General features: G+C 34.1%; 1 protein-coding gene across 1 annotated transcript in view; it reads right to left on the bottom strand.

Moving 5' to 3' along the window:
• The window catches only part of PTPRQ (protein tyrosine phosphatase, receptor type, Q), a 338184-nt gene that overhangs the window by 185102 nt on the left and 139392 nt on the right, over positions 1–13690 (bottom strand). The window contains exons 21-25 of the mRNA XM_006871836.1: positions 11672–11965; positions 11129–11404; positions 10577–10728; positions 3828–3969; positions 315–584 (exon numbers count right to left, since the gene is read on the bottom strand). Coding sequence (XP_006871898.1) covers positions 315–584; positions 3828–3969; positions 10577–10728; positions 11129–11404; positions 11672–11965 — 1134 coding nt within the window. The remainder of the gene's footprint in view (positions 1–314; positions 585–3827; positions 3970–10576; positions 10729–11128; positions 11405–11671; positions 11966–13690) is intronic.

Raw genomic sequence — 13690 nt, forward strand, 5'->3', positions numbered from 1 at the left:
AGTAAGAAGAGGACATAAAAGCATATCTGGAAAAGGAGGAGAAGGACCAAGGGAAAAAGAGGTTTAAGAAGAAGGGGGTGATCTAGCAAGTTTGGTGTCAGCAGATTCTCCAGGGATATTAGAACTGATAAAAGACTTGAGGAGCTAATTGACTAGAAACTATATGGAGCAATTCTACTCTGTCCTATAGTGTTGCTAGGAATTGGAACTGATTTGTCAGCAGTGGATTGGGGTTAGATGGTATAAAGATTGCAAATGGCACTGAAAAATGTACAACACATTCCACAAATTGTTCTGTGTCGTGTGAGAGTTACCTGCTTCATGTAGTGTGCTGACAGTGCACATGCTTTCATCACCTTCACCTGCTGAGGTTGACGCTCTTACTTTAAAGACATAGGAGGTATTGGCTAGAAGTTTCATAAAAGTATGCATGCGATCATGAGGAGAGACTTCTGTAGAACTCCTTTCCATAGTTAGCATGTAATGTGTGATGACTCCATTTGCCTTTTTGGGTGGATCCCACGTTAATAAAACTGACTGCCAGGTAGTTGCTATACATTGAACATTCTGCACAACATCTGGAACTTAAGAGATAAACAGATGTCCGAAGTTAAAACATAACACATTTAGTAGATAGAGATTCAATAATGTAATTGCTAAAAACAATCATGTTTAAGGGCAGAAGAAAAATTAAAGTAGAATATATCAACCTTTCAAGGTGTGCTTAAAAAGTTCTTGACATGGGTTGAATCTAATGATACTTGGCCTGTTTTCTATTTATCTTTTTAATCTGATAACACTGAATCAGTCACTAAATATTTTCCAAGACCAGGCATCAATCACATACTGGAATTCTAAGGAGGAACTCTGGGGCCTCAATCCCAGGCCGTGGCTGATGTCTGCTTTCTTAATCAGAAAGGAGTGGTCTTAGCAATACTTTAATGTGAAACCAATGTATGCAAATCTTAGATGTAAGTATCTCCCTAAGGTAATACATTGGGATTTAACAGTACTGGGAAACACATAACAATGTAAGGATTCTGCTTTTATACTGGACTCCTGGTGTGGCCGCTGTAGGATCAGCACTGGAATGCAAACCACAAGGTCAGAAGTTCAAACCCACCAGCTGCCCCTTGGAAACCCTATATAGGGTCATTGTTGTTGTTGTTGTTAAGTGCCGTCGAGTCGGTTTTGACCCATAGTGACCCCGTACAGGGTTTCCGAGGGTGTAAATCTTTACGGGAGAAGAAAGCCTGATCTTTCTCCCGCGGAGCAGCTGGTAGTTTCGAACCGCTGACCTTAAGGTTCACAGCCCGATTCGTAACCACTACACTACCAGAGCTCCATATAGGGTCATTATGAGTCGGAATTGACTCAAGGCACTTAACAACAAAACAATGTTATACTGACATGGGTTCTTTGGAGGAATTGTGAGGAACTTATTCTTTAGTATCTCTTTAACATCTAAAGAAAGGTGTAGGGAACCCCTGCTATTTTTTAATGCTTTTGAATTTATATATAAGTAATACAATTTATCAGATGTCTTTTATGTGTGATAGACCAGATTTAAGAGCAATGCCCTGACCTTTAATGTTATTGCAGATTGAAGAAACTGGTTATTTTCAATCTAAGTAACTAATTATCTGAAATCCTCTAATGCATAGATTTAGTAGGATAGTTTTTCTTAATTCAGTAAAAAGATGTTGGTAGAAGGAAATTTAGTATTTAGTCAATTCATGGATTAAAATATTAAGCGATGAAAGAAAGTAACTTGCTTCCATTGTACAAAATATAGTGATTTAAAGAAAACTCAAATAAACGCTAACCTACCTACAGGTCTTACAAATCTTCCTTCCTCTGTAAGATAAAGACATCAGTACTAAACAGAATACTTAGGGAAACATGTGAACTTAAAATTAAACAAAGAACAACTGATCAAGGGATCTGACAACTAAACATCATTAATAATTAACCTTTCTTATTTTAAAATCCAATAGCTACAATTTCTTTATATAAATTAAAAGAGATTATTGATAATTTGCTAAATACAGTTCCTAAACCTAAACTCATGTTTTTATTTTATGGATTGCATGTTCTGTGAGCATTCATTTCACTGACTTCATAAACCTCTAAGCAATGAACTAACCAGCTGTTATTATAAACCATAAAGGTGAAATCTTTCTCATATCTGTAGCATTTTGGCTTATTGTTACAAGAATATTTATTGGTTTATGGTACTTTCTACAAGATTAGCCCTGACTTTTATTAACCTGATATATAAATATTGTTAAAAAGTTTTTTCTTTATAGGTTTAACATTTTTATATACTATCACTCATTTATGGTATGCAGCTCATACAAGATGACTGATTTTCAATTAAATTTGTTCACTAATTTTCTCAGTACCTTTACCTTTAATTTGGCTGAACTGCTTCATTTATAAAATATAGATCATTGCAATAGTAACATTAATTGCTCATTTAGTATATATCTGACACTCTAATAGTGCTTTACGTTGTTGTTGCTAAGTGCCATGGAGTCAGTATCAATTTTAAGTGACTCTGTATAGTGTTTCCGAGGAATGGTTGGTGGGCTTAAACCGCTGACCTTGTGGTTCAAACTGACCTTGTGGTTCAGTGCTTATCTTACTATGCCACACCCTTATAAAACAGCTACTGCCAATGTATGCCTCTTTTTAGTTAAGGGATACAGACACTTAGATAAGTCAAGAGACTTTGCCTCGGTTAGTCATGAAGCTCAGATTCAAATCAAGACACCCTGACATCAGACTCTTACTTTTTAAATCTACCATAAATATTATTTACATAACTTGTCCTTATGGGCCGTTTATGGGGAAAAATTTCAAACACTCATAAATGAATTTTAAAAGATTAACTTAGCACTGAGTAATCATCAATCTCAATTTAAGCATACATTCAAACAAGAAGAAATGAATCCAAAGGTGTTAATAAGAGTTGACTAAGATAGGATCTTAGTCAACTGTTGTTGACCAAAAATAAGCAAGACAGACATGAATGCCTTGAAGGCATATATGTCCTGATTAAAACAAGAAAAAATATACTCTTACGCTGCACAAAATTCTTTCATAAATAGAAATAATTCAAAACTCACATATAGGCATGACCTGGCATGTGTGCATGTGCATGACATGACAGGTAACAGTGTTTTAATTCATTAAATTAGCTACTGGTATTTCAGAGCTCCCTCCATGTGTCACATCTCTTCTTAGTAAAAGAAAATATAGGTACTGCCTCATAAAAATAAAAATGGCCATGTTAAAAATGACTGCTTCATTCACCTAACTACTTTTTTTTCCTGCTGTTTCTAATGACCTAAGAATTCAATAGTTTTCACAATAGAAGTCTACTTTGTTCCAAAACTAGTCTTCTATTATAATTTCCATAATTCAATTCAAAAGGAAAAAACCATGAATAGACATATAGGTATTAATATATGTTTGTGTGTATGTGTGTGTATAGATAGATAGATAGATAGCCTGATGTGGTGCTGAAGGATAAGCACTGGACTACCTACCACAAAGTTCAAGCCCACCAGCCACTCATTGGAAACTCTATATAGGGTCACTGAGTCAGAAGTGACTTGACAGCACTTAGAACAACAACATGTGTGTGTGTGTGTGTGTGTGATATTTCAGAGAACAAGACCTAGGCTAGCGCTTAAATTTAACTTTTCTTTGAGTGTATTCTTAAATAGTGATATTTTGTCACATGAAATAAAAAACAGCAAAGTGTGTATTAAATATAAAATGCAACATTTGTTGGCTAAAAAAGAAAAACTATGTCTAACCTGATTCTTGAGTTGTGAATTTTACCATATTACTAAACTGATTGCCATTTCCGACTTTGGTAAAAGCAGATATGCTGATGAAATAGGTACTGACTGGTTCCAATCCAACAAGTTTGGCTTCAGTTTCAAAACCTGAAATGTTCTGAAAAACAGAAACAAAAAAGACTTCTCCGTCATATTGCATCATCAAAATTTTTAACTTGATATATTCTGTTCAGAAAACAATGTAAACAGTAATAAAACAGTCCTCAAAATTTGTCTTTTGAGAAAAAATATGCCTTCGTGTACATAAATGTAGTATTGAATGTAAAGTCTGTATTCAAATATAATTGTCATAACTGCAAGAACAGTTAAGATTGGTCAATTGTAGACAGAGCAGATAGTCTGGCATAATTTTAGGAATAATACATTATATGTGGCCCAGGGGGAGAGACCACTTTGACTTACTTTTTGACCAATTCAGTAGTTAAAATATACCAATAGTAACTCTCAGGGTATTTACACTTGGAATCATAGTTTAAAATATTTTCTACAAAACTATTACCATCCTTTAGCAATTTTTATCCATTCATCCACTAGTCTTTACTATTTATTGAGCACATTGTTAAATGGCTTGCAGGTTATTAAAATATACAAGACATGGTTCTTGGCAGTATTAACTATAAAACTTTATTGATAATTACTGGTGACTGGAACATAACCATTGGAAAGAAAATAGCTGGAAAATATGGTCCTGATAAAAACAATCCAAGAGATTACAGGACAGAATTTTATAAAACTAAGGACTTATTCATTGTAAACAACTTACAACAACATATATGGCAACTACGTACATGAATCTCACAAAGGATGGAATACATAGGAATCAAATAAGCGGCATCTGAAGAAAGAACACACTCAGGAGCTAACTATGGAGCACACCAACAATTGCTCATATTCAAGTTCAAGCTGAAGCTGAAGAAAATGAAAACAAGACCACAAGAAACAAAGTACGACCTTGGGTACATCCCATTTGAATTCAGAGACCATCTCAAGAATAGATTTGATTCACTGAACAGTAGTGACCAAAGAAGATCAGACTGGTTGTGGGATGACAAAGACAGTATGTATGAAGAAAGCAAAGGATGATTAAAAAGACAGCAAAGAAACAAAACACTAACATCAATGTCAGAAGAAACTGAAACTGCTCTAGAATGTATAGGATCTAAAGAAAAAGAGAGAAATCATGAAATAAAAGAACTGAATACAAGATTTCAAAAGGTAGCTTGAGAAGACAAAGTACTCTAATGAGATAGGAAAACATCTGGACTTAGACAACCGAAAGGGAAGAAGACGTGTGGCATTTCTCAAGCTGAGAGAACTGAAGAAAAAAATTCAAGCTTTGAGTGAGATATTGAAGAATTCTATAAGTAAAATATTGAATGATGTAGGAAGCATCTAAAGAAGATGAAAATAATACACAGAGTCATTGTATCAAAAATAATTAGTCAACATTCAGCCATTTCAGGAAGTAGCATATGATCAAAACACAGGGTATTGAAGGTAAAAGGCCAAGTTGTTCTGAAGACATTGACAAAAAACAAAAACAAAAAAACTCTCCAGGAATTGAAATACCAATAGAAAGGTTCCAACAAATGAATGCAAGACTGGAAAAGCCCTCACTCATTTATGCCAAGAAATTTAGAAGACATCTACTATACCATCCAACTGGAAGAGTATTTGTGCTCATTCCAAAGAAAAGCCATCCATCAAAATAAAGAAGTTATCAAATAGCACCATTAATATCATATGCAAGTAAAATTTTGCTGGACATAATTTAAAGATGTTTGCAGCAGCACATTCAAAGCGAATTACCAAAAAGCTGGTTTTGGAAAAGGATGTAGAATGAATGATAGCATTGTCAGTATCACATAGATCTTAGCTGAAAGCATACAGTACAAGAAAAATGTTTACCTGTGTTTTATTGTCTATACAAAAGCATTCAATAGCATGTATCATAACACATTATGGATAAAATTACAAAGAATGGAAATAGCAAAACAGTTATTTGTGCTCATGCAGAATCTGTACACAGGTCAGAGGCATTCATTCAAACAGAACATGAGATACTGGATAGTTTAAAATCAGGAAAGGTATGCTTCAGGGTTATGGCTTTTCAGCATTTTCATTCAATCTTTAGACTCAGCAAATGATCTGAGATGCTGCATCATGATTAGATGAAGATTCATTAGCAACCTGGAATACACAGATAACACAATGTTGCTTGCTAAAAGTGAACAGGACTGAAAACACTTAAGATAAAGATCAAAGACTCCAGTCTTCTGTATGGATTATAACCCAATAAGCACAACAATGATAAATCAGAAAATACTTAGAAGCGAGGATGGTGAAACTAGGTACTTCTTTTTTTAGGTTTTTATTATGGATTGAGTGAAAGTTTACAAGGCAGATCATCAGTTTTACAGTCACCAAATCATACACCTTGTTTCATTACAATGATTATAATCCCCTCCATGTATCATCAGTTAACAGTATATCTCTCTGTTCACTTTAGCTCTTTTTTCTTTTCTTTCTTTTTTTTTTAAACACTCAGGCATATATAATAATTTACACCACCAAAGGGCACGTTCTACAAGCCTGTCTCCTGGCTGCCATCTCTTAGCCCCTCTCTTCCCATGAGTCTAGAGTCCTCAGCCGCTCCCCTCTCCATGTCCCCATCGCTGCTTCTCTGGATAAGGTCTCACATTCCACTTGTGCTCTTCTCCCTTGATGATCCTAGGGTCCTTTGTTTCTGGGTTGTAAGATTAACTACTCCACTGTTTTTGTTACAAAACTTCAATCTTTACTATTGTGACAGTCGCAATTAATCATGATAACAATTACTCACTATTGAATCATAAGAATCTTATCCCCATCTCTTTTAACCAGACCCATCTAAATTAGATGAAAACTATTCAGTGGGAACTCTTTCTTCCCCCATACACTATTAAATAAACCACCCCTTGAAACCTAAGCCAGTCACTCTGTGCCTTTAATCGCCCCCTCATTTTAGGTAGCTATTGTCTAAGTTGCCCGTCCCTCTCTACCCTGTGTACAGAGGAGATAGCATTGATACTTAATGTGAAGACTCCTTCCCTCTCTGTTGATATTTTGATATTTAGAGTTACTACCTCCATGAGTATAGGTCAAGTTCATCAAATTGTAACAATTTACCCTCATTTCCTTTATCAATTTTTTTTTTTTTTTTTAATCTTCCTCTAGTCTAGTTCTGGAGTCCTGGTGTGGTGCTGTGGGTTAATGTGCCAGACTGCAAAGCCATTTGAACTGCAAGGTCGGTGGTTCATGCTCACCAGATGCTTCTTGAAAACCCTATACAGGGTCACTGTGGGTCGGAACCAACTTGATAGCACTTCACAACAACAACAAGTTTAGTTATGTTTATCAAGGCATCAAGGCTAGCTCAAATGGGTGCTATCTGCAACTTTGGGTGTTCTAGCCTATGTACTTTTGACAAATTATAAGGAGGGACAAGTCCCTAGAAAGGGACATAATGCTTGGTAAAGTAGAGGATCAGTGAAAAAGTGGAAGACCCTCAAGAAGAAGGATTAAAAAACAGAGGGCAAAATAGGCTCAAACATAGCAATGATTGTGAAGACACCACAAGACCAGGTGGTGTTTCATTTTGCTGTACATAGAGTTGCTATGAATGACAACTGTCTCGATGCCACATTAGAACAATATCATAGAACTGTACAATTAATAACTAACTCTTTGAGTTGTTAAGGACTTCATTATGCTTGGATCCACTATCAACACTCATGAAAGCAGTAGTCAAGAAATAAAACAATGTATTGCATTAGGCAAATCTGCTGCACAAGACCCTTTAAAATGTTCAAGAGCAAGGATGTCATTTTGAGGACTGAAGTGAAGGGACTGCTTGACCCAAGTCATGGTATTTTAAATAGTTCTTATGTATGTGAAAGTTTGATAGTGAGTAAGGAAGACTGTAGAAGAACTAATGAATATAAGTTATAGTATTAGAGAAGAATATTGGAAGTACCATGGACTGACAGAACAAAGAAATCTGTGCTGGAGGAAGTACACCCAGAATGCTCCTTAGAAACCAGGATGGCAAGACTTCATCTCTTATACTTTGGACATATTTTCAGGCGGGACCAGACCCTGGAGAAGGACATCATGCTAGGTAAAGGGGAGGGTCAGCGAAAAAGAGAAAGACCCCAACAAGATGACTGGCATAGCAGCAACAGCAATGGGCTCAAGCTTAACAACGGTTGTGAGGATGGGACAGGACCACGCACATTCTGTTGTGCATAAGGTTGCTATGAGTAGGAACCAACTCAATGGCATCTAATCACAAGAAATTTGATATAAAACAGGTAAGTTTTTATATTGACCAGGAAAAACTAGTAAGCAGAGAAATCACTAAAGCTATGAGAATATAATGAAAACTGTACTTACTAGATAGTAGACAGATTCACACAAGTGTAAATTCTGACAGTGAGGTATGAAAGATGAATATTTCTAAACATATTATAAACAATGCTCACACTAAATAAATTCTATTACCCTGTCAATGAAAGGAGAGTTACCTATAGATCAGAATTTTACTCTCTGTGGCCCATAGTGGATTGACTAAGTTGAAAGTTACATTTGTTTGATTTTGGAATTATTCTGCCTCTACAAATGCACCAATAAATTAAAAGCATAATTAAAGAAAAGAAAAAATAAAATGTATATTTAATGAGCTAATAATGTCAGGACAAAGGGATGTATGACAGAGAAAATACAAGGATATACACTATGAAAGAAAGGCAATAAGTGGAAGGAAAGCAGGTAAAATAAACTAGATATTGAAGAAAAATAATAGATATCGTGAAAAAATATTTAAGGGAATTTTGTAGAATATAAGATTAAGAAAACTGATGGAAAAATAAAAGGAGATATTATAAGTAGTTAATTTTGTAAAGCAAAACTACTCATCCTCTCCCTCTTCAAAATACAGTATTTTATTGTATAAGGATTAAATATTTTTGACTAGTAAAACATTGTTGTTGTAGTTAAGTGCCATTGAGTTGATTCCAACTCTGTATATGGTTTCCTAGGAACAGCTGGCGAGCTTGAACTGCTAACCTTGCAATTCAAATTGCCTTGCTGCCCAGTGCATTAACCAGCAGCACCAAACCAGGACTCCACAGTAAAATACTAATTAATGGTAGCATTTCTATTGATAAAACAAAATACCTAAAAATTTCAGAATGTAAGTTATTTTCATATCCAGATAATGGAATATTGTCATTTTATGCTTAATGATCTTTAAAAAACTGGAGAGATTTTCATTATTATTTTTAATCTGTGTACAATAATAATAACAGCTAGATTGTTTACCACATGTCTAGAATTGTTCTAAATGCTGTATGGTAGATTTCTCCTTATGAGCATAACATTTTACATATGCACTTTTATGATTCCCGTTTTTCAATTGAAGAAACTGACTCAGAGCCATTAAGCAGCTTTTCTAACGTAACACAGCAAATCTCAGAGACAGGATTTGAACTTGGCCATCTGACACCAGAGCCCTTGTTTTATCATGTCGTTGTTAGAGATCGCCACTCTAGAAAGATTAGGTCATATATGCACATGACACTTGAACTGAGAGAAAATTATTCTTTTTTCCTTTGGATATCCATTTCTCAAAGACCCATACAGACAAAGCAAATAAAAAATGGGGACATTTTAAGATTAGGCAGAGGATAGATACTAGAGTGCTAGAGGCTTAGTGTCATTAATCTAATTTCACACTTCTCGGAAACAGATTCCACATTTATGGAGTAATGTAATTCAGATTCTACTCAGCCTATCAGATTTTAAACTAATATCTTGGCTTCCAGAAAGAAAGTCATTATTCCTCATGACATAACCTTAATCACTGCTTTTGATTTTCACTATTCATTTTGTAAGCAATTCATGCTATAAAAAATTCACATCAGTGATAAATTATAACTACATACATATTGGATAAAATGGTTCCTGTATATTTTTTATATTCTTCTTGCTGTAACTAAATAAGATCATTTCAGCACTTCATTTGCATTTTGGGAGGAAAAAATAAAATAAATGCTAATTAATTATGATATATTTGGCAATTAAATGCAGAAATCATGCAGATGTATTTATCATATCAGTTCTGTGGCATTATATCTGTGGGTATACTTCACTGATTCTGGATGCTACAAATGGAGGAGGGAAGTGGTGTTTACTGTTACAAACGAATTGACACTGAAGTAAAATAATAATCATTTATATTAAAAGACCATTTAGTGTGGTATATACATTATCAGAGCAGATTACTCAGATTCCATAACTACTGTTTATAAAAAGCTTAAAAACTTGACTTGGTTTTCCTTACATAAATAGAAATAATTTGCATTTCCTTTAACAGATTTTGAATAAGCCAGAAAAATGTTTTCCTATATACTTTTCAGCATTAACAAAATGGTCTCATTATTTCTTAAGTTGTAGATGTCCAGAAGCTATAAAAGCTAAGTACACAAGTCTGTGAAGGTCATCTATTCAGATCACATATCTTGAAAATTATTCTTAAATTATATAAAACAAAAAGCTTTTGCTTGTTAAGAGAATTACTTAATTTAAAACATTTTTATCCTGTCAAGAGTTTAACTCAATTTCTGAAAAATTTAAATAAATATATACTGTTATAATCAACCTACCTTATAAAAGATAGTATCAGTTTCATTTTCATGAATTTTAAAAGTATATACTTTAACAATACCGCCTGGGAGAGGACTTGGGCTCCATTTCAGCCATACAGAGTCTGAAGTGTAGTTGATTACAGTCAAATTTTGAGGAGGTGCTAAAGGGACTGTAGGAAAACACATCACAAAACTTACATTCATAAAATTTTTATCATAGAATTAACATCATGACTCTAAGTTCTTAGAGACACTAGTTAAGAAAGATTTATATAATAATCCTTTCTAATTTCAGAAAGGAATATCAGAAATAATTACTTGTTTGTACTTGGAATACAACAGGTCCAAAGTAATTTTAAAGAGAACACTTTATTCGGAAGCTCCAATTTAAACACAAAGGGAGAAAAAGCAAAGAAAAAAGGTTCAGCAAAGTAGATGAATAGTTGCAACTCTGCTAGAAAAAGACAATCAAATGTCCTTTCATTTTCCATGCTTCCATGCTGTTCCTTAAAAAGAAAGAGCAAGCGCTGCAACAACGAAATCATTGAAGAAACAGGGTTTTCAGCTTACCTGTCTCATCTGTGTAAAAGAAAAGAATACTGGCAGGACCAAGTCCTTTTATAGTTCTTGCAGCAGCAAAAAAACTATATAATGTAAATGGTGAAAGCTCTTCCAATGTTACATAGTTATCAGAAGTAATAAAAGAATAATTTTCATTTGGTCCTTGTAAAGTTAAATCATAACTTAGTATTGCACCATTTGGCTTTAATGGGGGATCCCACGATAAGAGAACTGAGGTAGAGGAAAGGTTTTTAAAAGTGTTGATTATTGGTGAAGTTTCTGGGACTATAAAAGAAAAAGAGAATATTAAATGAAACAAAAAGTGAATTTGCATTAAAAAGCAGAGGCTTCAATAATAAAGGGACTTAGTTATATTAATAGAGATTTTAATTTTGAGAAATTTATCTAATAGGCTATTGTGTTTATTAAAAGGCTAATTAATTGAGAACAGAAGAATCTACATAATCTTAAGAAAAATGTTTCTATCGGAAAGCAATATAAATAAAGTGCGCAAAACAATCTTCTTAAAAAGCAATAAAGGGACTGGCCTACCATCTTCTTCAGTTTTGATGTGTAGCTGGGCAGTATAGGTATCAGAGAATCCCTTTTCTGTTGATGGAGTGATTTTTAATATGTAATCAGTATATTTTTCCAGATTATCAAAATATATGCTTCTTTCATAGGTAACTAGAGGTGGTTTCACATGGCGAGGACTCTGCTGCTGTAAACTCAGTGAAATATAGTAGAAGACTAGACCATTTGGTTGAGATGGTGGGGCCCAGCTTACATTTACTGCAGTTGACGAAACGGACTCATAGGTCAGGTTTCCAACAAGCCCTTCAGGTACTATAATAGGTAATGTGCAAAATACAAAATATGATCAGTTATCCTAAATAAAATGGAAGTATAATCACATGCTGAGGATACTTTTTGAAATGATATTACATCATTAGTTTTTTTAAAAATCTAAATGCAGATGAGGTAAACATTACCTTTTATAAAATATCTTTTCAGTGATTATTTTTAAAATCATATAAAATAAACCCTGTCATTTTCAATGTGTAAAAATTATTTCGTATAAATAGCCTCTTAACTTTTCTTTTCCACAGTATAGATTTTGTGTGTATATGTATGTACATACTTCTTGTTGTTGTTGTTATGTGCCGTGGAGTCAGTTCTGACTCATAGCGACCCTGTTCAGGGTTCCCGAGGCTGTAAATCTTTACAGGAGCAGAAAGCCTCATCTTTCTCGCGCGGAGCAGCTGGTAGTCTCGAACTGCTGACCGTTCTCAGCCCGATTCGTAACCACTACGCTACCAGAGCTCCTTACCATAGCTCCTTATGTACATACATTGTTGTTGTTGTTAAGTGCTGTCAATTCGATTCTGACCCATAGCGATCCTGTATAGGGCTTCCAAGGAGCGACTGGTGAGCTTGGGGCTTCAAAATGTTAGTGCAAAATGGAATGAAAAGATAATGGAAATTCTCCATGTACTTTTTGAAGCCCCCTTAAATGTATATTGTATATATTCATATGTTTACATGCGTTGACCGTATGTTATTTAAACAATAATTTTAGTTTATTTCTTTACTGTATATAAGAAGAAAGGGAGACTTAGGGCCATTAAATGAATTGTCCATGGTAATGTTGTTAATAAGATGAAGTTAATGCTAGCTTAACTTCCATGATACCAAGTCCCATTTCTCTCACTTACCATGCTGACAAAGCACATTTGTGTATGAAGAAAATGTATACAAATTCTAATGATCAGATACCAGTAGTATTAGTATTACAAGATTCTGTTAAATTTGATATCACATCTGGAACAGTGGATAATTTAAGTGTTCATTATTTATGGACTATAATTATTTGTGACAAAAATGTATGGGTTGGTGAAAATCTCGGGAGAGATCTGCATTTAACGAGTGACTGAAATAATGTCTTAGTATTATAATAATTATAGCTTTTTGTACTTTTTACAGTTTTAACATTTTTGTTAAAGCTGCCAAAAAAATTAGTTTCCTCATATTTTATTCTGCTTTAAGTCATTAAAATTGGTAAACTTGTTAACTATTTAAAATATTATTCCAACACTAAGGACAGCATTCACTTTCCATCTTCATGATATCTATGAATTTATAAACTTCAAACAATTAACATGTAATTTAATTTTCAGCCATACTTTAGATTAGTACTAATTCTCAATAAGACTAATATCAAAAAAATAAATGAATCAATAATATAAATTTTAAAACGCAGCAATCCATGTAGTGTAGTATTTTCAAAGCTGAAAAACAAAAAAAAATCAAGTACTTCCATGGTTGTGACTTTCCGAATACTCAGTACAGACAGGATACTGCAAAAACAACATACAAGACAAATAGGGGGGAAAACAGGGAATATCGATATACATATACATATATGTGTACACACATGTATATATTGTCATTAAGTGATGTCAAGTCAGTTCCGACTCATAGTGACCCTTTATAGGGTTTCCGAGGAGAGGCCGGACTGCAAGGTAAGTTTGAACCACAAGGCACAAGGCACTTAATAACAACAACAAATAC

The sequence above is a fragment of the Chrysochloris asiatica genome, unplaced genomic scaffold (genome assembly GCF_000296735.1).
Source record: "Chrysochloris asiatica unplaced genomic scaffold, ChrAsi1.0 scaffold00175, whole genome shotgun sequence".
In the NCBI taxonomy this organism is placed as follows: domain Eukaryota; kingdom Metazoa; phylum Chordata; class Mammalia; order Afrosoricida; family Chrysochloridae; genus Chrysochloris; species Chrysochloris asiatica.